Source organism: Ipomoea nil, unplaced genomic scaffold, assembly GCF_001879475.1.
Source record: "Ipomoea nil cultivar Tokyo-kokei standard unplaced genomic scaffold, Asagao_1.1 scaffold1735, whole genome shotgun sequence".
Lineage (NCBI taxonomy): Eukaryota > Viridiplantae > Streptophyta > Magnoliopsida > Solanales > Convolvulaceae > Ipomoea > Ipomoea nil.
This window is the reverse complement of record NW_017618163.1, coordinates 1,117,141-1,143,198: the sequence shown is the minus strand read 5'-3', so window position 1 is coordinate 1,143,198 and position 26,058 is coordinate 1,117,141. Positions and strand designations below refer to the sequence as shown.

At 40.3% G+C, this 26,058-nt stretch overlaps 3 protein-coding genes and 1 long non-coding RNA gene across 4 annotated transcripts; 2 read left to right on the top strand and 2 right to left on the bottom strand.

The window, feature by feature from the left end:
- Positions 1-922: 922 nt before the first annotated feature.
- Positions 923-2,186, top strand: LOC109192014 (protein FAR1-RELATED SEQUENCE 5-like). Its single transcript, XM_019342642.1, has 2 exons — positions 923-1,194; positions 1,400-2,186. The coding sequence occupies exons 1-2, from the start codon at positions 923-925 to the stop codon at positions 2,184-2,186; spliced, it is 1,059 nt and encodes a 352-aa protein (XP_019198187.1).
- A 396-nt stretch (positions 2,187-2,582) lies between these two features.
- Positions 2,583-7,548, bottom strand: LOC109192021. The gene is made up of 3 exons (XR_002056031.1): positions 7,463-7,548; positions 5,131-5,135; positions 2,583-2,593 (listed from the first exon to the last, which is right to left on the bottom strand). It is a non-coding gene; the product is annotated as an uncharacterized LOC109192021 (long non-coding RNA).
- A 2,510-nt stretch (positions 7,549-10,058) lies between these two features.
- Positions 10,059-11,434, bottom strand: LOC109192013 (uncharacterized mitochondrial protein AtMg00810-like). Its single transcript, XM_019342641.1, has 2 exons — positions 11,401-11,434; positions 10,059-11,086 (listed from the first exon to the last, which is right to left on the bottom strand). The coding sequence occupies exons 1-2, from the start codon at positions 11,432-11,434 to the stop codon at positions 10,059-10,061; spliced, it is 1,062 nt and encodes a 353-aa protein (XP_019198186.1).
- Positions 11,435-13,715: 2,281 nt separating this feature from the next.
- On the top strand, positions 13,716-16,060 carry LOC109192012 ((-)-alpha-terpineol synthase-like). The gene is made up of 2 exons (XM_019342640.1): positions 13,716-13,868; positions 15,623-16,060. The coding sequence occupies exons 1-2, from the start codon at positions 13,716-13,718 to the stop codon at positions 16,058-16,060; spliced, it is 591 nt and encodes a 196-aa protein (XP_019198185.1).
- Positions 16,061-26,058: the final 9,998 nt, after the last annotated feature.

The following is a 26,058-nucleotide window of genomic DNA, read 5'->3' as shown; positions in this document are numbered from 1 at the left end:
TGTGATAACACTACGCTGGGTTAAATGTGAACGATATGAACAATTGGACACATTAATCATGAAAATGATATGAACACAGTGATTTGATGAGAAAAAATTGACAATAATAAGTCACGCACACGTATAGAGAGTACACTGCACACAATGCAAAACCCCAGTAGGATTGCGAGTAAAGTCATGGGCAGAATTGCACCCGTAGTCCGTGTATCTCACATACATTATTCGTTATAATCCCTGGCACACATATGTAGGCAGCCGTGCACACCTTCACACCCATCCGTACGCATTTTAATTACCACCACACTAATACAAGCTTCATTCTATAGCAGAAGACTTAAAAGTGAATAACAATCCTAACACCTATTTGTTATGATGAATAGGTGAAGAGCAATCTGGACACGATGTGCACAAATGTGAAATGGAAATAGACAAAGACGGCCCAAAATATTGGAGGCCGACAACACCAAAAGAGAAGACACCATACGAAGGAAAGCGATTTGAAATAATAGAAAACGGGATTGATTTCTACCTAGCATACGCTAAGGAAGCAGGATTCGATGTTAGACACGGCACGAAGCGTAGAAATCGAAAGGGGGAAGTGTCAATTAAATACATGTTGTGCTCCAGAGAGGGTTACAAGGCCGAAAGGACAGACACCAACAACAGTTCAAAAAAACGAACGAGGCGAAGGAGAGTGTCTAACAGGATAGGATGTAAGGCACGTATGGTAATGACAAAGTGTGACACTGGAGGCTACAAAGTACACGCAATCAAGCTCCAACACACACACTGCCTATGCTCAGAACAGGGAAAACCTTTTTTAAAGATAAATAGGCAACTTGACATCACCCACAAAACCTTTTTGGCACACTGTGCAAAGGCAAACATCGGACCCACAAAAGCTTTCAGACTTTTCAAAGAGATGGTGGGAGGTTTTACGGATATAGGAGCAACATGCGTTGACTTCTGCAATTTTAGGCGCGACCTACTGGCGTATATAGCTGAGGCAGACACCCAAATGGTGATAGAAGACATGTACAAAAGAAAAGAGGAAAACCCGGACTTCTATTTCGATTTCGACATAGACGAAGAAGCGCAATTAACGAGGTTATTCTGGGCAGACGCGAAATCTCGGAGGAATTACGCATGCTTCGGCGATGTCATGTCATTTGATCCTACATACAGCACAAACAGGTACATCTCGATTCACATTACTAATTATTACCGCTGTGTGTGCATGCAGGGGAAAAAAGTGTGTGCAGCAGCAGAATGCATGGGGCAAAAGAAAATCATACATGCGTGACGTACAGGACTAGTGTGCACAGCACCGTGCATGAAACAAGTAGTACATTAACACGAAATGTGCACAATACTAATACCAACCGTGCTTACATTGCAGATACAAGTTAGTTTTCGTCCCTTTCACGGGGGTGGATAACCACAAAAGAAGCATTACATTTGGTGCCGGCCTGATTGCGAAAGAAGATGTAGAGTCGTATGAGTGGCTAGTAAAGAACTTCAAAAATGCGATGGAATATGCACCAAGATGTACAACAACTGATCAAGATCCAGCACTAAAGATAGTAGTGCCACAAACGATGCCAACAACAAGACACAGATTCTGTATGTGGCACATTATGACTAAAGTTGGGGACAAAGTAGGGGTTGCATTATGGCATAACACTGACTTCAAGAAAGCACTAAATAATACCATATGGGACGACACATTGAGCATAGATGAATTCGAGAGATCGTGGGAAATAATCATGAAAGACTACAACCTTCAAGACCATAGATGGTTTGCACAGCTGTATGAAGCGCGTGCATCATGGATACCAGCGTACTTCAACGACATACCAATGGGAGGACTACTTAGGACAACATCAAGATCAGAATCAGAAAACAACTATTTTGGGAGATTCACAAACCACCACTGCAGCTTGGTAGAATTCATAGCACAATACAACAGTGCCATCAGAAAACAGAGACATAACCAAAAAAAACTCATTGCAGAGAATGAAGGTTCGTACCCTGAAACTAAAACACCTTTGAGTATTGAGAAACACGCTGCTAAAGTGTATACCATCAACATATTCTATGAATTCCAACAAGAGGTATGGGAGGCCAGCTTCTCGTGCCACATCACCGACAAAAACAACGTGGGTGACATGGACTTACAAAGTTGAGGAAACGGGAGCAAAAATGTTTGAAGTCACCGAAAACCCAAAAAGGGCGAAAATTGAGTGTGCATGCAAGAAATTCAACCGAGTTGGTATACTCTGCAGGCACGCGATAGTTGTCATGAAGGCAAGAGGGTATGAAACAATCCCACAACAGTATATTGTATCCCGATGGACAAGAGACGCATGTGCACACCCGCTGTACGATGTACCGTGGGCAAAAGAACAAAATACCCCCACAACAAATGAAGCAACAAAAGTAGCCAATCAACTTTGGAGTGAATTCTACAACTGCATAGGACTAGCTAGTGGTTGGCCGAATAAAATGGACCAAATGCTAGCAACATTGCAACAACTGAAAAAGGATCTACAAAGGGAGAGACAACAAACCCAAGAGAATGGCAACAATGAATCTGTGTTCGAAACAGTACTAGGATCAAGTAGGCCAGAAGACATACAAATAAAACCACCAAAAGTTGCAAAGAACAAAGGAAGTGGGAAGAGACTGAAAAGCAATAAAGAGAAAGCAATCAGAAAGCAACAACAGAAAAAAGAAAGAACGTGCAATATTTGCGACCTCCCAAGCCACAACAGCCGCACTTGTCCAGATAAGGTAACACATTGTGAAGAATAGAATAGTGTTTATTTCAGAAGTACTGAACAATGCAATTTACATTACCATTATGAATCGTATTTATATCAAGCATACTTTTTATTAATAAGCAATTGTGTACTAAATAACAAAGGGTTACCTGCTATGCACACAAAGTACAATAAAGTTTGAGGAAAAAACAAAACAGTCTCCTATGCACACAACCAAAGAAAGCATGCGCACACAAGTAGTTGGGACTAAAAAGAACACGCAGCAAGCGCACACACGCCCCAACAGCAGTGCACACGTCTACCGTAAAATCCCACCACACCACGCGCACACACAGCCACAAAGTAGTGCACACGTGTTCGGTAACATCACAATATAAACGCTACGTTAACCGCCGTATGCGCACGCACATCGTAGTGGGGAGTGCAGACAAAACGTGCTAGTAACTAAACGAACTGAATTACGAGCAAAACGTAATAGCGAACATATGCGCACACAGGAAACCACAGAGCCGCACACACAACTAGATGGGGGTAGAGACGCAAACACCATGCAAGTGGCTGCATTAATACGCATTGCATTTAACCAAAAAATAGCGGAAATAAAACAACTGCATGGCAGCCTATACACGGAAAGACTACAGCAGTCGATAACACCATACACTCTCAAAACACTGCCAAACAAAAACACTTAATCAAAAACCCAACACGAGGTAGTAATCTAACCCCATACGCACATAATATAAAAAACCCTCAATTCGAGGAAAACGTAGCAGCGAACATATGCGCACACGGCAAACCCACTAGTCGCAACACACCCAGATTGGGCAGAGACGCAAAACACATGCAAGTGGCCAGATTAATACTCGTTGCATATTATCAAAAAATAGAGTAAATAAAACAACTCCATAGTAGCCTATATGTGTTCAGACTACGGCAGCGAATAACCACATACACTCCCAGAACACTGCCAAACAAAAACACCTAATCCAAAACCCAAAACGAGCACAGCAATCTAAACCCATATGCACAAAATACCAAAAACCCGAACATGAGTTGCTAAATAGTACAAATGTCTACACAGGCGGAAGAGGAGCAGATATGGACTGGTACGCTTTAAAAAGATTGTGGTGCCTGTGCACATTATACTCAGAACTCACAATCTCCGACATGTAACGTAGCCTGAGCTTGTGCAACGTAGTAGTGTCCCCCTTCAGTAGGCCACACTCCCAATCACGAACACGCTGGTCAACATACGACTCCATATGCCGCATGAGAAAAACCTCGCAATCAATCTGATTCTTGGAATCCCGCCAAGGCATTTGCAAGCGCTTCGATTCCACACAAACACACGCATCAGATCGGGAAGGAGAACTAACTTCAAAGAATTTAGATAGCATCCCCATCTGAAATCCAAAACACAATAACCATTCACAAAACAGTCATACTAGAGACAAAGGCAAAGATCAACCAACAAATAGAATACGCGGGGGGAAGGGGTGCAAAAAGAGCAACACTAACCAAATCCTCAACACAATCACCATATTTGACCGCCTTTGCCGTGGGATAAGAATCATTGTCAATAATCTCATAACGAAAACACGGGAAATCAATGCACAGGCAGAAATAGTGACCATGCCGCAGAATAGGGAAAAACATCTACACACGAGAAAGAAAAAACCATATGGGTGTGGTTTAGTTGCGCACATAAATGATATACCAACGCATAAAATGGCGAATGTGCATATAGGATATAGGTTCTGTGCGCATGCAGTACCATGAAAAAAACACACCACACCACATAGAAAGAGAAAACCAGCCATACCATGTCAACTTCAGTAGTATTTGGATAAGGTGACAACTCAAAATCCATCGCCAACCACTCAGAAAACCAAGCCAACCTCTGCTTCTCAGATTGGGAAGTATCAACAACGGTAGTCAACTAAAAAACCCAGAAACAAAAAATCCCATGATCAAAACAAATACAGAAAAAGGAAAACAAATCCACTAACAATAAACAGCAAAGAACTAGATGGAATTGAAACTAACCGTCGTGAACGTAGAAGCAAAAAGGCGTGACGGTGCCGCACGAGCCTTCCTAGCCTCACGACGATTCAAAACAGCTGCCCACGCATCTATAACGCCCACGTCAACCGCAGAACCTGGGGTCAGCGACAACAAACTCTCCCACGACACAATTCGTTCACCAACACAAAATATAGTTTCGGCCCTAATTTAGCCAAAGTGTGAGTGCAAAGAAAAAGAGAAATATGCAAACCACAATAAGAAACACAACAGGTGAACTCACATGTCAGCAGGCGAACCCCCCAGTAACCAATTAACTATTAACGCATCCTCGGGGAGCTCAGGCATGGGGAACGCAACAGCCTCACGAGCGCCAGACGGCTGATACTGAAGCGGAGCAACCACAACTGGGGGAAACGACCCAGACGGCTTAACGGGACGCACCGCTTTAACCGGAGCCGCACAACCCGGGCCATCGGACAAAGTGGGCTCAGAAACCACATTCACTATAGGGCACACCTGCCATGCAACAAAGAAATGAGGGAAGAAAACCACAAACCAATCCCAGACATACAATGAAATAAACCACTCCTAAAATCCAAATGCCACGCACAGTTACACATAAAAGATAGCACACGCCATCCACATGACGATTACAATGAGCTACAAATATGACCGCTAAGGACATATACAACAAAACGAGAGTACATATAAACTAGCATACTCCATGATAACCAAACACAAAAAAGAAAAAAAAAAAATAGAAAAAAAGGACTATCGTGCACATGTACAAACATAAAGAAGCACACAAGAACTAAACAAACCAACCTCAACCGGGGTAGTGAACTGCGTGCAGTCCGACATTGGGGAAACACGCACACCTGACGGAACATCTACAACGGCATCATCACCCCGGTCCGGCACAAGAACCTCTTCCTCTAACGCCTCACCACCAGCTAGATTAGCACACACAACCCCCACCACCTGCAAGGGAACAGATAGAATATATTACATCCGCCACAACAACAAAAAGCAACACCTAACATAACACATCCAAAGTATAAGAAAACGAAAACAAAAAATATACCTCATCCACAACATTAACACAATCATGCTCAGCACCCATACACTCCACAGCAATATTGTTACCCAACCCAGGACCCGCATCAGACCCACCGGCATAGACACCACCACCCCCCTCAAAATCTTGAGTCAACCCAAGGCTGAAAGACGGAATGTCACTCAATCGCACAGCATCAACAATGTTCCGAAACTCAGCATCCAACTCCCGCAAACGCGACTGAATAGGACCATACAACCGACGACAAACCTCCTGCTCCATAACCCTACCACGAGCAATTGCGAACAACTCGGACAACCCCCGAATGGAACTCGAAAACACGGCAGCAAGATCACCAACAACACATTCAAAAGTCTAAAGAACCACAAAACAAAAAAAAAAAAAGAACCAGGCATCATCATGAACCAATAATGCACACTGAAGAAGAGTAATGTGCGCACCAGGCAAACCGAAACGTGCACTGCCTAGTGAAATAAAAAGAGGTGGCACAACCAAACGTACACATGTGCACAAGAAGCGAAACGTGCGTGCATCGGTAACCCAAATAAAACAGCAAAGTAATACAACACACACCATACAAAACACAAAGAAACAAAAACCCAAAAAACAAAAACAAATAGCTTACCTTGGGCCCAAATTCAGGATGAAGCTCATCATCACCATCCGCCTGCAACACAACTACCGGGGGCTCAATCACCCCAACCCCAAAACCACCCCGGCCTATCACCGCAGTCTCCCGGGCAGCTAGCAACTCAGACGTCCACCCCCGAAATGTAGGAACCAAACGAGGAACAGAACGCTCAAACGGCAAAACCCGGTCAACATTTAAAACAACTGAAATATAAACACACCAAATTAAAGGCAAAATGATAAACATAAATACTTAACGCGCAAAGGAAAAATAGGACCATACCGCCACAAACTCAGCAGGCCCAACGAAGCACTTATGCCGCCCAGATTTCCAAGCATCCTGCGTCTCTACCAACGAATCCAGAAGAAGCTTGCACCAATTGAGATCACGAATGCATCCAACATCATCAAAACAATGGAAATACATCTGATTCGCATAGCCATTGCTCATAGAAGATACCAACGTGGAGACAACTAACATAGAGAAATGCCTCTTAAACCATACCCCACCATCCACCTCACCCATAACCTTATCTGCAATAAGGGACGCAGTCACCGTATGTCTGACCTTCTCAAACAAACCCCTCCAATGTTTCAACAAGTTACTAATATGATGCTTATCACGCTTCATCATCTCGATAGGTCCACGTGGAAATCCCAACACCAACTCAACATCCCGCTCATTCACAGACAAAGATCTATCGCCGCCAAGGTCAAAACTCCTAGCCTGCCCATCAAAATTACTTAACAGCCAATGCAACAAGCGAGGAGGACACTCAGCCACCTTGAAATCCAACAACGCCCCGAAACCCAAACTCCTAATATCATCCTTCTGTTGCATCGACAAGTCCACAAGCGCATCAACAAGAGCCGCGGCTTGGGCCCGAAACTTAACAGTAGGAAAATGTAATTCCTCTTCAAACGCATCCCCACCACCAGGAGCAACATCAGGGGCATTCCACAGCGGGTCTTGTTCCAATCTCGCCAAAAATGCCAAGGGCGAAGAAACAAAGTCATCATCACTCACAGAACATACAGCCCCACTAGGAGCACACTGCACCCCCTTGGCCTTCTTACCTAGCAAAAGAAGAAAAAAAAAAACCCATATACACATGAAGCTAAGAACCACCCGAGCACACACGAACCAATCGTAAAGCACACATCGAAACACAATGCCACATATTAATACCCAATAAAATTGCAATAACATTGGAAATATTTAACGGAGCAATAAATCGAATTAAAACTGCGAAAACACAATAGTAAGGATTAAAACGACCCATATCGAAAACACTAAAACTGATAGGTAAATTCTATATTACAAATAGAATTAAATTCTATATTACAAATAGAATTAAATTCTTGGTCTTTCAATTTTGTGTAAAAAAATAAAAAATCAATTATCCATCTCATTGCATGAGCATCTATAATTCTATATTACAAAAATGTAACTCTAAAACAATTGGTTCTGGAACTTCATTCTAACTTTAAATAAATATGCAAAATTATCGAAGTGGAGCATGAAGGTAAGAGACAGATCCATGGACATCATTAGAGGCTAGGTTGTAATGATAATAAAATTCCAGGGAAAGATTTTTATAGTGTTACTATAGGGATATACTAAGTTTGCTATTTTTCAAGACAATGGTTGAAATAAACTCTGACACCCATAGGGTGTTTTTTTTTTTTTTGAAAATATAGGGTGTTTAGTTAGCCATGATAAGTGTGGATGTAATGTTTTGATAGTTATACTAGCTAACTGCACGTAGCATGTTCTTACTTCTTAGAATGTATTCTATGTTAGTCAGTATCTGAGGCAGGTGATAATATATTGAATGAGATCTCTTTTCCTGACTGTCTAACTAATTTTCTATTCTGCAGGTGCCTTTGTGTCTATTGAGATGTTAACTTAAGAGTATAACCAAACCCAACATTTCCCGCATGTGACATGATTTAACTTAACAGTATAGAAATGCAAAATTTAAACCTGAACATAGATATAAAATACCAAACCCAAACCCAGGACATGTTTGCCAAACAAACTATGCAGATAGTCAACTCAGTCACGCTGAACATTCGTAATGATTAAAGCAACAAAAAAAAAAAGCCCTGCAATTAAGATAATGGAAAACCCACGGACAAAATGCAAACACCATAGTGCAATTAAGCTAATGGAAAACCCATAGTAAAATTAAAAGAAAACAGCCGTGCAAAAAAAAAAAAAAAAAAAAAAAAAAAAAAAAAGACAAACTCCCATCAGACGCACAGCCCCCCAACTAACCCCCATACACCGCCGGTACAGTACCCCAACCTGGACACAAAACCAAACCCCAAACCCCCTGGACACCGGCGCACCGCCGTATATCGCCGACGTGCCCCCAAGCCAACCCCATACCCTGCCGCAACACTCCCCCACCCGCCACAGCAAACCCACAAACAAAAACCCTACCTCAACAACCCCCCACACAGAAACAACACAAAACGATGCCACACAAGACCCAGAACCCCACACCACTAAAAACCCTAGTGGCCAAATCCGGGCAAAAAACCCAAATACCCAAACCCCGCCCCACAAAAATCACCGCTATGAGACAGAGAACACCTAAATCACCCCGATTATTCCCAAACAATGCAGAAAAAGACAAAACCCCCCCACAAAAAAAAGCGAAAACGACAAACCAACTAACCTCGAGCGACAACCGGTGGAGCCCGCCTCTTGACTGTGCCTCGGTCCCCCCCGACAACCATGGCTACGTGGAATCGAAGAAGAGAGAAGCAAAGTCGTGGAAGAAACGCATGACGCGGTGAAAGCAGACACCTCCTACGCACGAGAATAAAGAAAACGGCGAAATATAAGAAAATACGTGCACGTGAAATTACACACTAAAATCTGTGTAGGATTAAAACATTAGTAAAATACCAAACATACCCCCCTTAACATAAAAACCCATTAAAATACAGAATTCACTACGCGGGAATCACAGCCATCAAAATGCTAGTTTTGATGGCCCAGATTAGTCCACAAGTTTGTACTTTAAGAGGTGTTTTCACCTGAATGTAATTCTATATATATATATATATATATATATATATATATATATATATATATATATATATATATATATATATATATATATATATATATAAGACGGATCAGGTGAGAATCAAGTGTCCAGGAGAGAACTGAGAACCAATAACAGCCGTTCACGGGTACAAATCGATCTAACGGATCAGAAATATTGTTTAAAAAAACGTAGTGATATTTTCGTAAATAATTGAACTTTGAAGTGCAAGTAAATTTTGTTAAAAGTGAAAATAACAGTTTCATATAGTGTACCTAAGTGCCAATAAAATGTATTAAAAATGCAACAAATAATGTACTCTGGATGAGAAAGGGATCGATTGATTATTCAGTTACAAGAAAGAGAGAACCTTAAATACAAGAAGAGAGAGAGAGAGCTATCTATCAGGCTATTGACTAGATCACTAACAGAATAAATATTTATTAAATACATAACAAATATATAGTCTAATACTCCCCCTCAAGCACAAGGTGTGTAAGCAACCACATTGAGCTTGTCACGAAAAACGGTGAACCGAGCTGCTGGCAGTGGCTTGGTGAAAATATCTGCAAGCTGGTCCTTGGTAGACACAAAATGAACCTGGAACTCCCCTGCGGAAACCTTGTCACGGACAAAGTGGTAGTCAACCTCAACATGCTTGGTGCGAGCGTAGAAGACCGGATTCGCACATAGGTGGGTAGCTCCAAGATTATCACACCACAACGTGGGTGGTGTAGTGGAAGTTAGGCCAAGATCCCGTAACAGAGAGACCACCCAGGTGACCTCAACACAAACATCAGCAAGACCCTTATACTCAGCTTCAGTCGAAGAACGAGCCACTGTTCGTTGCTTCCGAGAGACCCAAGAGACCAGATTCTTCCCAAAGAACACGGCGTAGCCACTGGTGGACTTGCGATCAACTGGACAGCCAGTCCAATCAGAGTCCGAGTACGCGTGTATATCAGAAGACACCGACGTGGTAATGCGTAGACCGTACTCCAAAGTGCCTTTAACATAACGTAGGACGCGCTTCAGTAGGCCCCAGTGTTCATCAGTCGGTGAATGCATAAATTGGCAGAGCCGGTTGACAGAGTAAGATAAATAAGGTTGAGTGATGGTAAGATATTGAAGAGCACCAGCTAGACGGCGATATTGAGTTGGGTTGGCAAAAGAGTCAGTTGTCTGACATACCGGCTGAGTCACAAATGCAGGAGTGGCTAAGGCTTTACAGTCAGTCATGCCGGCTCGCTGTAGAATATCCCGAATATAACGCCATTGAGACAGTACCATACCATTCGGAACAGTGATGGTTTCAATGCCAAGAAAGAACGTGGGTTTCCCAAGGTCTCGAATCTTGAACGCTGTCGCTAGCTGTCGCAGCAATGAATTAACCAAGACCGTATCATTCCCGAGCATAATTATATCATCCACATACACAAGCAGAAAAACTCTGGACTCTGAAGCTGTGTAGTGGAACAGAGAGACATCTATCTTTGAAGCAACAAATCCTGTGTGAATCAAAAAATCATGCAATCATTTGAACCAGGCCCGGGGTGCCTGTTTCAACCCGTAGAGAGATCCCTGTAAGTGGCAGACATGATCGGGGCGATCGGGGTCTTCATATCCAGGCGGCTGCCGCATGTAGACAGTTTCAGCCAGATGCCCATTCAGAAAGGCATTGTGGACATCCAACTGTCGGAGTGTCCACCCACGGGAAATGGCTAAAGCTAGCAGTAGCCGTACCGTAGTCGATTTTACAACTGGGCTGAATGTCTCGAAGAAATCTTCGCCTGCTACCTGATTGTAGCCTTTGGCGACTAACCGGGCTTTGTAGCGCTCCACGGTGCCATCAGCATTTCGCTTGGTGCGAAAAACCCATTTGCACCCTTGATGTTATCACATCTTTGCTTGTTATTATAGTTATTTTGAATCATCTCAGTATTTAAGTTCTTTAATTTTGCTAATTTAATACATATTTTCCTTGCTATTATCATTTAATTATGGTTCACACTTGTTTTGAATGTTTTACGGTGTTTGTTAGTGTTTTTGAACCATTGTAGGTCAATTCTATGAGCAAGGGAAGTTCAAGGATAAGTTCGGAGCAATTTTGGACTAGTTCAGGTACCAGAAGGCTCGACGCGTCGAGCCTTTGTCGAAAATTTCCAGAAAGTTTGGTGATCGGGGCCTGCTGGTCTCGACGCGTCGAGCGAAGGCGCGGAAATCAGAAGCAAAGGGGCAATTCTTTATTTAAATATAGGAATTATAATTTGAGTCCAATTTTATACAAGATTCCTATTGCATCTCAACTTTGCACCCACTATAAAATCCCTCCTTCCTCAACCCTAATAACAGGACGAAGACCGAGAGAATTCAGAGATTCTTGGAGACAAGAAGGAGAGAAATCAAGAGCCACAAGTTGTCTTGGGAAAGCAAGAAGAAGACTAGGGAGATTTGGGAAAATCGTCTGGTTAATTCTTGTACTCTTTTGATGATTTGTAATTCTTTATTTATATTTGCTATGTATAATTTAGTCATGCTTGGCTAAATTCTTTAGAGATTCTTGGGTAAAAGTGTTTATGAACCTATGTGCCTGAGCTCTCAGTTTCTTTAAAATATTATTATTTGGGTTTAATACTTGTGTTGCAATCGTGATAATATTGTTTGATGCTTGTAATTAATGGCCATAGTTACTAGCTTCATAGCCATGTTTGTGTCACCAATGGGAGTTGGGGCATAAATTAGGGCACACACGATTGCACCTAATGGTTGGTCCTTGGGAAAGGGGAACTTATTAGGGGAAGTTTATTCTAGATTATTGCTCATCGGAAGATGGTAGTAATTAGGAATAATTGAATGCTGATCTTTGATCTTATTGGGTGTTTAAGCCATGGGAGTGGAAATTCACTAGGAATAGAGATTACGGGAGTAATTCGATTCCACTTTGCATTCCCACACAAACCTTAATTCCAAACTAAATATTGCAAACGATAATTGGCACTAGGTGATTAAATACTTGAATCCCATGAATCTCAACTTCTCTCTAATTGTTTTCAAAATCCTGAACCTCTGTTTTGTTTTATTTATTTTATGCCAATCAATCATCTAAGTAATTGTTAGGATTAGCTCTAATGAATAAGTTAGTAACTAGTGCTTGATACAACCACTTCCCTGTGGATCGATAACTCGTACTCCGAGAATTATTTATTTGCAAATATACTATGCATCAAATTGGCGCCGTTGCCGGGGAGGTGGCGTTACGTACTGACATTAGTGAAAGTCTTACTTTAGGAGTCTAGTCCAATTTTTTTTATTTTATTTATTTTATTTATTGATTTATTTTATCTGCTAATCCATAACAAGTTTCTTGTTCTTGAGTGTGATTTTGCTTTTAATCTAAGAACCTGGCTTTTTATGCATACACGATCTCGTGGGAAAGAAGGATTATTACCTTTGAATCTTGAGATTGAGAAAAGAGCCAAGTTTCTTAGGAAACAAACTAGGATGGCACAGGTACAAGAAAACCAAGCTGAAGGGAGATCAATGTCTGACTACCTTGCTCCGGATGTTGAGGATCATGGTAGCATCAATATTCCAAATGTAGAGGCCAATAACTTTGCGATCAATCCGGCCATACTCAGCATGGCTGCGGCAGATCGATTTGGAGGGATGCCCACGGAAGATCCCAATGCTCACGCCACCAAGTTCCTACGACTTTGTGGCACTTTCAAGATAAATGGAGTCACTTAAGATGCTGTCAGACTTAGGCTTTTTCCCTTTACACTGAAGGACAGGGCTGAAGATTGGTTATCCTCACATCCAGATAACCATTTTGACACTTGGGACAAATTACATGGAGAATTTTTGAAGAAGTTCTATCCTATCTCCAAAACTCAAAGGATGAGAAGGGCAATTCAAAACTTTAAGCAACTGGCAACCGAGTCCCTCACTGAGTCTTGGGAGAGATTTAAGGAATTGAAGAGGCAATGTCCACACCATGGATTTCAGAGTTGGGATTTGATGATGTCTTTCTATGAAGGATTGCTGGATAATTCTAGGATTTTGGTGGATGCTTCTTCGGGTGGTTCGTTCACGATTCTAGAGCCAACACAAGCCGAGGAACTATTGGAGAAAATTGCTATGAATGGATCTACTTGGTACACGGAGAGGTCTCCACAAAAGCTTGTAGGAAGAATTCATGATGCTGGGCAGTTAGCCGATTTGTCAACAAAGTTGGATAATGTGGTCTCCTTGGTTCAAAAACTTGCCCAAGTCACCATCCAAAATCCCAATGTGAGTCATGTTTCTAACCCTCCTACTCTTGGACGAGTTTTGATGTGTGAACTTTGTGGTGGTGGACACAAGTCAGGGGATTGTATCGACGAGTTAAATTCCCAAACCTCTATGGAGCAAGTTAATATGTTGGGATATAATAGGCCTCATCAACAGTCTTACCAACCTCAAGGGACCTACCATCCTAATAATTCAAGGAACCATCCCGGCTTTTCATGGAGCAACCCAATGGGAGCTGCCAACCCTCAACACTTTGCTAATAGAGGTCCTCTGGGTTTTCAAGGTACTCAGGTTCAATCTAAATTTCCCGTTTCAGAGGCCCCACCACAATCGAATACGGAAGTTTTGTTGGAAAAATTGATTAAAGGTCAGTTAGAGATTACAGAAAGGATGGATAAAATGGAAGCTCGCCAAAATATGGTTGAAAGGCAATTAGCAAATCAACCTTCTATATCAAGTACTAAAGTCACAGGGAAGTTGCCAGCTATGCCTGAAAATCCAAGGGAGCATGTAAATGCAATTGTTACAAGGAGTGGCAAAGTACTTGAAGAGCAACCTCTTCCAATCAAAGCATCAATTCCTAAAAAGACAGTTGAGGAGAAGATTGAAGAGATACTTGATGGTATAGAAGATGAGCCAATTGCTGTGCAAAATAATCCACAAGTTCAAAAGGAAGTAGAGAAACCTGTGAGAAGGTATGTACCCCCATTGCCTTTTCCTCAAAATCTTGAAACAACAGAAAGTAGGTGGAAAAAGTTTTTGGAGATTGTTGAGAGTTTGAAAGTTTCAGTTCCCTTACTTGATTTGCTTTCACAAGTTCCCTCTTATGGAAAATTTTTGAAAGAGATTCTAGCTAAGAAAAAGAAATATGGGGAACGAGAGATGGTAGCTGTGGCACAAGAGTATCAAGCGTTGACCCCGGGAATTGGGAGGAATATACCTAAGCATAGAGATCCGGGGAAGTTCACAATTCCTTGTGTGATTGGAGGCCGACCTTTAAAGGGATCCCTTTGTGATTTAGGAGCCAGTGTGAGTGTTATGCCTCTTACTCTTTGTCAAGGGTTAGGGTTGGGAGAACCAAAACCAATCCAATTCACCTTAGAAATGGCGGATAGATCCATCGTAAAGCCTATTGGAATTCTTGAAGATGTCCCAGTTCGTGTGGACAAGTATTTTGTGCCTTGTGATTTTATTGTGATAGATGTCCGAAGGAACCTAGACGTTGCACTCATTTTGGGGAGACCCTTCCTAGCCACTATTGGAGCAATGATTGATGCAAGGAAAGGGTCCATGATTTTTGACTTTGGGGAGGAAAAGGTGGAATTTAATGTTCTTGATGAGCCAAAAATCATTGAATGCAAGTCAATTTTGCACATCGACCCTACTCTCAAGGTGACACATGATGAGTATTTGCATTTGAAGAGTCTATGGGGTGATGATATCAAACTCGCGGATCAACCAGGATGAGCATTATATGGTAATTTTTTATTACTACTACTACTACTACTACTACTACTACTACTACTACTACTACTACTACTACTACTACTACTGCTACTGCTGCTACTGCTACTACTGCTACTACTGCTACTACTGCTACTGCTACTGCTACTGCTACTGCTACTGCTACTGCTACTGCTACTGCTACTGCTACTACTGCTGCTACTACTGCTACTACTGCTACTACTTGCACATTGTTGAGCCTTTCTGAGCATATTGTTGTGTCTTCCTGATCACATTGTTGTGTCTTTCAGATCATATTGTTGTGTCTTCAGGAACATACTGTTTTACCTTCAGAGCACATTGTTGTGCCTTCGAAGTGCATATTGTTTTGCCTTAGAGTACACATTGTTAAGCATTTAAGCAGGGAGGATATGAAGGGAATCCTTAGTCTGTATGAAGCAACATACCAATGCATGGAGGGTGAGAGCATTATGGAAGCAGCCCAACGTTTCTGCACTAAAAATCTTAGAGAAATCCAAAACATGAACGTCATATTAGATCAAGATCTGGTGGACCATGCTCTAGAAATGCCACTATACTGGAGGATGCAGAGGTTTGAAGCAAGATGGTTCATATCCGTTTATGAAAAGAGGCACAACATGAATCCAGTTTTGTTGGATTTTGCTAAACTGGACTATAATATGGTTCAAGCCAAATATTTGGAGGAATTAAAGCAAATGTCTAGGTGAGTGCATGTGCATATTGTTAGTTGGTCCTAAAAGAGGTAAGGTGAAAGTCTAGAGGGGGGGGGGGGGGGGGGGGGGGGGGGGGGGGGGAGGTGAATAGACTTTCAAACTTTTTAGCACAATACGACAATTGGTAAGCCAGAGATAAACCAAGACTCTTAACTAGATTGTTAGAGTCCGGTTTACAGCGGAAATAATAAACGTTACGGTGTGTGTGTAGATCGTGTCAAGATTATTCTCGTGAGAAGCAACCAAGAGCAGTAAGTAAAGAAAGCAGTAAAGAACACAAAGCAATTTATAGTGGTTCATGAGGTGATGTAATCCTCCTACTCCACTTGCTCTTATCTCCAAGAGCCAATTCACTATATCCACCACTTCTTGGTTCCAAGATACAATGAATTTCCGTGATCTAGTGCTTTGATCACTAAGCCCACACTAATCACGCCCAGTGCCTCCAACACTGCTGCTTCGGGTTTCACGTCGCCCGCACTAATCACGCCCAGTAGAAACGTATCCCGTGATCTAGTGCATTGATCACAAAGCCCGCACTAATCACGCCCAATGTCTTCCGACACTGCTGCTTCGGATCTCACAACTCCGTGTGACAATCCAGGATTTCACAACTCCGTGTTACTTTCCTCCTTTCCCTTGTTTTGCTCCAAAACAAGTTTTGCCTTGCTTCCAACTTTGAGACTCTGTAGATGATCTTCGATGATGCTCTTAGTCTCTTGAAGTTGATGAAGATTTCAACACTCTTGGATATTTCTTTTCTAAACTCTGTATCGCTCGGAGTGTTTATCTCACAAAAGATATATCAATTTTAGCTCTTGAGATGGAAAACTTTCTTTGAATTTTCGTATGCTCTGTTTAGCTCTGTTCTTTGCTCTTTGTATTCTTACTTCTCTAATTGCTTCTGCTTTCCTCAGCTTCAATCTTCATCTATTTATAGCCGGTAATGAGAATCCGTCCGTTGGAAAGAAACGGTCTCATTTTTGAATTTTATCTAGCTGTATAGCCTTTTGTCAGAAGATAAGATAACGTTGCAGATATGTCAGAGATTTCAAGTTGAGTTTGAGGTTTTAGCAAAAATGGCGTCCCATGAATCTCCATCTGGTGTAGATCACGCCTCTTGGGATTTTTATCTTCAAAATATAATCTCCAATATAATCCCTTACTAGTTAGACTAGTATTTTTGCTTCTGCAACTTCTTCTCATATTTTCCTATAATCCCTTAATCCCTTACTAGTTAGACTAGTATTTTTGCTTCTGCAACTTCTTCTCATATTTTCCTCTGTTATTTCACGTCTGGCTGCTTCCAGACTTGGGAAATCTCTTCCCTTGTGAAACTTCATCCCTTGCTAGATTTGTCAATTGAAATCTCATCTTACTTGAATTGGAATTGCAATCCCATCCCTTGCAAATTATATCTCGAATTGAATTGAAGCCCTTGTAAATCTCATCACTTCAAATTGAAATTGCCTTCCCTTTGAGATATCAATTTTGAACTTCAATCCTTCGGGTTACCAATTTAAAAAACTTCATCCCTTAGTCAATTTGGAAATCTCATCCTCTTTGAAATCTCATCGACTTTGCAAATTGCATCCCTTCGGCCAAACCATCGCCTCATACTTAATCTGATGGAATTAAACTTGGCTTCTTTAAAATATGTGGGATGTGAAATTTGAACCTATGACCTTGCACATAATATTTCAAGCTTCTACCATCTCGTCCGTACAACTTTTTAGTCATCTTCTTGTTTCACTTGGTGTACTCCTTTCTTTTCATAGATGCTTGATCTTCAAGATAGCTTCATGCAAACTTCAAGTCACGTTCTTTCTTCTTCGGGATTTCTTGAGGGATTTCTTCTTGAATTTCATACGCATACATCTTCCTCTTCTGTTTGCCATTTTCTCTAGACAAATTCTTGATTTTTGGCTTGATATCTTCTTCATCCATTTCCTCAACTAATGAATTTATTTTTCCCTTTCTTGGTCTATGACTCGACTAGTCTAATAAAATAAAATTGGGGATCTGCGATTTACAATATGGCATATCAAAATCTATTACAATTTATTCCTAACAATTTCTCCCCTTTTGATAATGTCATAACCTATACTCAAACATTGGCTTTAAGTCTTTTTAAAAAATATTTTATTTTTGCTCAATTTTATTTTGACAAAGCCAAGATGAGTTTGACAAAAATAATTCTAGGGAAAAAAAACTTTGTGAATTAATTTAGACAAGTCCTATACGCATCCTTGATTAATTTTAATCAATTTTTATCTTTTCAATTTTGCATGCGTTTAACAACTCTTGTCTTTTAATTCACCAACTATTACATGATAGCCAAAAATTAAATCATAAACATACTTAGATCAGACCAAGGGAATTTTTATTCATATTAGTCGATAGAGGAAATAATATTGTAGCCAAAATCATAGAAATTCAAAACATCATATTCTTGAGGAATTTATGTTTGATTACCTTCTGGGTTTCTTGACTCCCATGTCTGCTTTCAATATATCCTTGATGTGTTCTCTCAACTTGCATACATCGTTCTCGAATTTTTCACATTCAAACCTTTTAGTCACTTTCCCAACCATATAATGTCACATTCAAACCTTTTGATGTACGGGAGAACTCTGGCTTCCCACCAAATTATGCATTCTTCAAAGCTTCTTTGGAATCCCAAATTTTCTCCATCATTGTTGGTATGATCTCTAAGCTCGTACCACATTTTGGTTCGCTTTCTTTTCGCTTCTTCTTCTTTATTCTTGTCCGAAATCCATTGAGCTTGATCAGCTTTTGGCCATCTTTTCACCATACTCGGCACATTCTCGGATGTCCAGATTTTCTGTGGTGTTATGGTTCCCTTTGAGCATTCGAACCATCCTCGAGTTTCGGCCACTTTTGATGAGCTTGATCCAAGACTCGGATTTGCAAATTGAGCGAAACCAACTTGGGATTGTTGACCACGTCCTCGGCCTCGGCCTTTTGTAGGTGCGACGGTCAAAACTGGCTGTTGTGATTGATTTCCAAGAATGAATTCTTGTTGTTGTAAAGCCAGATGATTGAGCATCTCTTCCCCCCTTATGGCATTATCAACCAAAAAGCTAAGGGATTTGGAATCCTGTTCTTGATTGGCTTTCACAACTTTAACACCATCATGTGTTTTGAGAGAAACATCCTGCAAAACAGACAATTTATTAGCCATAGAGGATAATTCCACCGCAAGGTGATTTATCCTTGTCTCTTGATCTTGTATGGCCTTAATTTGTCTCAAGTGTCTTTCACTGTTAATCTTCTCGGTAGCTTCTCGTTCCTTCTTCATAAGCTTGATGATCTCCAATAATCCTTCTGTGAGATCTCCTTTCAAGTGTCTTTCGGCCCTGTTAATTTTTGTCTGCAAAGTGTTTTGATATTCCAAAAGCTCCTTCAAATTTGTTCGTGTGTCCTCATAATGTTGCAAAGAGAGATGTCCTTGCTCGGTGAGAGTATTTCTAATCTTTTGACACACAATATCACTTGATTCAGTGACTTTTGCAAACAAAGAAACCAACATATCATCTTCATCTTCTTCTCGGGTTCGGCTTCCACTCATGTTCAGAGAGTGTAAACTCTTGAATAAATTTCTTCGTGAATCACCAAGGACTGGATTTTCAATGATTAGCAAATTTTCTTCTGGTGATTCGGCTTCTTTAAGATGATTTTCAATTTCTTCTTCAATCACCTCTGTTCTTGAAATAATCTCTGTATTTAAATTAGCTTCCAGAGAGGTGTTTTGAAGTGACATCATAGGGGTGTTATTGTGCACTGGCGCTTCATACAAACATTCCCCCCAATTGATGGTCTGATTTCACCATCAATTTGGTCTCTTAATTCATCCTTGTAGGGTCCATTTTTTGACTTTTGACCATACGTGATGAGGAAGTTTTGTTCATTTTATGGTCTTTTTAAATGGGGTAGGAAATATGATTTGTTCCAAGCACAGCCAACCCAACATTTTTATTTATTACTCCTTTAATCAGGAGTACAAAAGAGGATCACAAAATACATTCTTCGACAGCACAACCACATCAACTGCGATTAGTGGAACAACATTCATCTTCACTGTTGTCCGAGGCAGTGTGTGGAGGAGATGGGCAGTACCCTGGTCCAGAATCTTCACTGTGCATGTTCGAGCTTTAGGACGAGTACGTTGCATTGAAGAACCTCGTGTAGTCCACAGGTGGACAGATGCGGGGATTCACCGGTGGTGGAGGTTGTTGTAGAACAAGTTCTGGTGGAACTGGTGGTAGATCATGTCCCACTTCCGGTGGTGCATCATACTGAACAGGTGGTGCAAGAGGTTCATGAGAGATTCCTTCAAAACCAGGTGGTGGCAAGACCGGTCCAAATGTCAGTTGCTTCAGATAGTGGAGGTATTCGGTGTTGCTCATGTTCAAGATCTCCTGGTAGATGTCCGGCTGCACAACAGGTGAAAACTTCAGAAAAGGGGATTCAGACCCTTTGGACTTCTCTGGTTCGGCTAAGCCTTGACACGGTGGTGACAGGCTTTTCTTGGCATCTCCTTCTTCATAAATAAAACCTGGTTCTCGTGGTGGTGAGACAGGTGTATAATTATACGACAAGAGGGTCGTTTGCAGTGTCTCAAACAAGATGTCCTCCAGCCTCAGTCCTTCTTGCTCGCAACTTTTGGAGTCGCACTTGATTCCAGATTCTCTTGGACGTTCGCCTTTCTTCATTATTCTTATCACTCTTCGACACCATGGTTCTCCTGCAAAAAAAAAAAAAAAAAAAAAAAAAAAATAGGCTACTTGCACGGTTTGGATTGCCAATATATATAGGCGTGAAAAACGTCTGAGGGCTTCAGGGATTATGGTCAACAGTTGGGTTCTGAACAGGTATGATTGACATCCATTAAATTTGGGTGAGTTTCTATTGGTTGAGGAGGACGGTGCTAAGTAGAGATTAGACAAGTAACTACTGGAGTTTAAGAGGAGATTTTCTCAGATTTGAGGCATGGGTGACGATCGAGATCTTCGAGAGAGGGTGTCGATTAGGATTAATGAGAGGGGATCTGATTTTGTGAGAGAGGGTGAGATTTTTGTGGAATTAATTTATGGGTGGAAGTTTAAGAGTTATAGGTTTGAAAGGTGAAGAGTTTTAATGGGATTGGGTTTTATGGGGTAGAGGTTTAGAGGGTGGAAGTTTCAATCCAATCTGATCTCTTCTTTTTTCTTCTCATAAACACTTACACGTGAATCAAATAAAATCACATAAATATAATCACACAAATTACACATAATTTCGGAAATCTCACATATAATTTCGAAACATATATGGACATTTAAAATATATCAATTAAATCATATCCATATATAAGCATGTATAATCACGGTAATCTCCTAATTAAAATAAACACAGATTTAGAAAATTGGTCAAATCTCAATTAAACACCAAAAATATACATACACATACACGGTAGTTTCTAAAACACACAATTGTAAACACAATCAAATAAATACTCAGAAACTAGCCAATTATTTTAGATACCAATTAAAATTAACTAATTAAAAACACTTAGCAATTAAATCATAACACACATATTAGCATGGCATTTTTAACATTAGCAATTAAATCATAACACACATATTAGCATGGCATTTTTAACATAAGCAATTAAATCATACATGTCACACATATTATGCCATAGCCATTATTAAAACACATAGATAAGAAATTACTCAAATAAACACAGATTTTCGAAAATAATTGCATGTCACATAATTTCACGTTAAATTTCTCATGCAATTTTACAAATAGATACTAAACACATTGAACTAAATTATTCATGCAATTTTCGAACACATATATAAACGTACATATCAAATTAAAATTATTTGAGCACAAGTATCAAATTTGAATCATGAGATTAAGTCCAGTGATACTTAGCTCATTTCAAGCATTCTCAACTCATGCCTTAAGGTAGAAAATCTCGTTTCGCATAAAGGCTTCGTAAGAATATGTTGGTCCCGATAGGGTGGTAAAAAGTCTAGAGGGGGGGGGGGGGGGTGGGGTGAATAGACTTTTTAAACTTTTTCACAATTAATAACACTTCGGTAATTTCAACTCTAAGTAACAAGATATGAAACTTAGATGCGCAGCGGAATAATTAAAACAACCAAGTGTTACGTAAAATCAAAGAGATATATCACATGCAATATGATGAATATGCTTGCAAAGGCTCAAATAATAAGTATGTAAATTTATGCCCACATGCAAACGTGAAATCTACTAGACCCAGATGAATAAATTCGAACAGTATAAAATGGGTAAGTCAAATATTCAACATGCAAGACAGCAAATGAATATTTAAAGAGATGGTGCACTCAATATGTGTGTGGTATCACGTGTGAATCAATGAGTGAATCCAAATGGAATTGTGTCTGCATGCACTTGTAAAGTCACATAACCCAATCAATAAGATAAATGAATAAGACGAATAGTAAATGGGTTAGTGTGCATGCAATAATAAATAAAGGCAGTATGTAACTGAGAGAGGCAATTTATAGTGGTTCAGAGGTGGTGTAATCCTCCTAGTCCACTCTTCTCCTTTCACTCCAAGGAGGAAATTCACTATCTCGTTCACCCAGATACAAATAGTGAATCAAGTGCACACAGGCACTTCCCGAGTGTTTTGCACACAGCTACACTCAATCCTGAGTATCTCGCACAAAGCTATACTCCCGAGTATATTGCACAAAGCTATACTCCTACACCAACTAAGTGTTTTGCACCCAGCTACACTTAGCACCACCGAGCGTCTCGCACACAGCTACACTCAGCAACCACGAGTGTCTCGCACAAAGCTATACTCAACAGGGTAGTGTCTTGCACAAAGCTACACTCAACCCTCTTTCTACACACAGTAGAGGTAAGTTTAAGAGAAAACAAATTTCTCTTCTAATGACTTGAAGAATCTCTCGTGTAAGCTCAAAAATGGATATTTTCGAATTTTTGCTCTTCTCTTTTATTCTTCGTGTATTGCTTTCTTTACTGCTCTTTTTGCCTCTTTACCCTCTGCTTCATGTCTTCAAGTCTTCTTGGTATATATAGCTGAAGAAGCTATATTACCGTTATAGCATCAGTTGATCTTGATCGTTCATCTTGATCAGCTACACTTGTTGCCAACTTGCATTGCGGTGAATTAATGCAAGAGATGGGCTTCCACATTGAGTTTGAAAATCCTCACCTGACAAATCTTCAAAAGTCATACATATCGGCTCATCACCTAAAACTTTTCCGAAAAATAATTACCTTATCTTGACGGATTCAAAATGATGAAATCTTCCAAAAGATTTTCCTGCTGATTCTTGCTTGAGTAAAAATTATGTCTTCGACCATTTCTTCTTCTGAAGTGATATGAGATATGCAGCAAGAGATTTAAATGAGAAAGAAGATGAGTAGAAGAATTCACGTGCATCTTCTTATCATGTCCACAAGCCTCCAAACTTGTAGTCAACTTGGCTTGACATGTGTCCCATTGTAGCATGCACCCAACAAGTGTCATACTTTAAAAATGTGCTTCCAATGAGATTCGAACATGAGCCCAATTAGATTTGTTTTCCAAGCTTATACCACTACACCATATTAACTCATTAGTTAATATTTCTGGATTTAATCTTTACTCCCAGAATGGCTTTAGTAGCATTTCTCATTAATTCGTAGATTAATCAGAGTCCGCCCCTTGGTCGTCCCCTTATCAGCCCCTTCGTCGTCCGCTTCTTTATCTCTTACATAAAAATGTAAAGATTGAGTATTAAACCTGTGACCTTTGATTTTAGTCACCTTATTCCTTATCCACTTCACTGCTTCAACCTTTAGTGTCTTTCAAGGTAAATAAATCTCAAATAGTAACATTCTAGATAAGTATATTTTGCTAAGAATTCGTAGACTTTATGGCTTGACTTGGGACTTAGGCTAATAGACAACTAGACTCAAAATAAAATATGGGGGTTCTAAAAATACAAATTTGGCTCATCAAAACTATTACATATTATTCCTAACAGAATATCTGCAACTTGGTTCTCCGTAGGGATATACTCGATTTTTAGATCTTTATTTTCAACATGATCCCTTATGAAATGATGTCGTATGTCGATATGTTTGGTTCTTGAGTGAAGCACCGGATTGTGAGTGATAGCGATCGCACTTGTATTGTCACAAAATATGCTAACATCGTCACAATTCACTCCATAATCTTTCAATTGTTTCTTCATCCACAAAATTTGAGCACAACAACTTCCTGCAGCAATATATTCGGCCTCGGCGGTACTAGTTGCGATGGAATTTTGCTTTTTGCTAAACCAAGAAACAAGCCTTCCTCCCAAGAATTGACAAATCCAGGAGGTGCTTTTTCTGTCTATTTTGCAACCTGCAAAATCCGCATATGAAAAACCTGTTAGAGTAAAATCTGTACCTTTAGGATACCACAATCTAACATTGATTGTGCCTTTCAAGTATCTTATGATTTTCTTTGTTGCGGTGAGGTGGCTTTCTTTTGGATTTGCTTGGAATCTTGCACACACTCCCACAGCATAAGAAATGTCCGACCTGCTTGCAGTGAGGTATAGTTGTGAACCAATCATTTCTCTATATTTTGTTTGTTCGACATCTTTTCCATCTTCGTCTTTGTCTAGCCTTATTGATGTACTCATTGGAATTTTGATCGATGATTTTCCATCAAGGCCAAACTTCTTTATCAAGTCGCGAGTGTACTTTGCTTGATTAATGAATATTCCTTCCTTCAATTGTTTAACTTGCAAGCCCAAGAAATAATTCAATTCACCCATCATGCTCATTTCGAATTTATTCTGCATAAGCTTCGAAAATTTCTCACACAAAGAATTATTAGTGCTTCCAAAAATAATATCATCAACATATATTTGCACTAATAAAATATGATCACCATCTTGAATTCTAAAGAGAGTTTTGTCAACAAGGCCTTTGGTGAATCCACAACTTATCAAGAACATTGACAAGGTATCATACCAAGCTCTAGGTGCTTGTTTCAACCCATACAATGTCTTTTTAAGTTTGTAGACTTTGTCACCTTCACCTTTTACCTCAAAACCTGGGGGTTGTTCGACATAAACTTCTTCTTCAAGTAATCCATTCAAGAATGCGCTTTTCACGTCCATTTGATAAACGGTGAAATCTTTGTGTGCGGCGTAGGCTAGGAAAATTCTTATAGCTTCGAGTCTGGCTACCGGTGCAAAGGTTTCATCAAAATCTATTCCTTCTTCTTGAGAGTACCCTTTTGCAACGAGCCTTGCTTTATTCCTAACAATCACGCCTTCTTCGTTTGCTTTGTTCCGGAAGACCCATTTAGTTCCTACAACATTGTGGTTCATTGGTCTTGGAATAAGTTCCCAAACGTCATTTCTTTTGAATTGATCGAGTTCCTCTTGCATGGCGTTAATCCAACTTGGATCATTTAGAGCTTCGTCCACTTCTTTTGGTTCAATCTGAGATGGATAACATGTGAACAATGCTTCCATGGTAGATGATCTTGTTTTCACGCCATCTCGAACATTTTCGATCACTAATTCAGGTGGGTGATTTTTGAGCCATCTTAAGTCTGGTTCAAATGGGTGCATGATACTGGGTGGATTTACTGGCTGAGAAGTGGTTTGAATTTCAGCTTCATTCTGTAGATTTTCAACTTCTCCAGTAATTGCATCCAGGGGCTGATTTGCAATTTCCACTTCAACTTCATCCCTGGGTTGATTTGCAATTTCAATACCAATTGCATCCCGCACTTCATTTCTTACTGGATGAGGGATGGGATTTTCTAGAGAATTAATTTCCAACTCATCCATTCCCACTTACACTTATTGGATCAACCGGTCCAAATAAGTCCATGTGTAACAAGCTTAGCGGTCTTGGTGTTGATTCGTGCGTCTTAGACTTGAATGATGATTTGATTTGCTTTCCAC

Bases quoted from the DNA above. Each gene is read 5' to 3' on its own strand.
- LOC109192014 (XM_019342642.1), top strand. From the start codon at position 923: ATGGTGGGAGGTTTTACGGATATAGGAGCAACATGCGTTGACTTCTGC. The intron at 1,195-1,399 runs GTACATCTCGAT...CTTACATTGCAG, and splicing joins CCTACATACAGCACAAACAG to ATACAAGTTAGTTTTCGTCC.
- LOC109192012 (XM_019342640.1), top strand. From the start codon at position 13,716: ATGAATGGATCTACTTGGTACACGGAGAGGTCTCCACAAAAGCTTGTA. The intron at 13,869-15,622 runs GTGAGTCATGTT...TGTGTCTTTCAG, and splicing joins TCACCATCCAAAATCCCAAT to ATCATATTGTTGTGTCTTCA.
- LOC109192013 (XM_019342641.1), bottom strand. From the start codon at position 11,434: ATGCTGATGGCACCGTGGAGCGCTACAAAGCCCG. The intron at 11,087-11,400 runs GTTAGTCGCCAA...TGATTCACACAG, and splicing joins GTGGAGCGCTACAAAGCCCG to GATTTGTTGCTTCAAAGATA.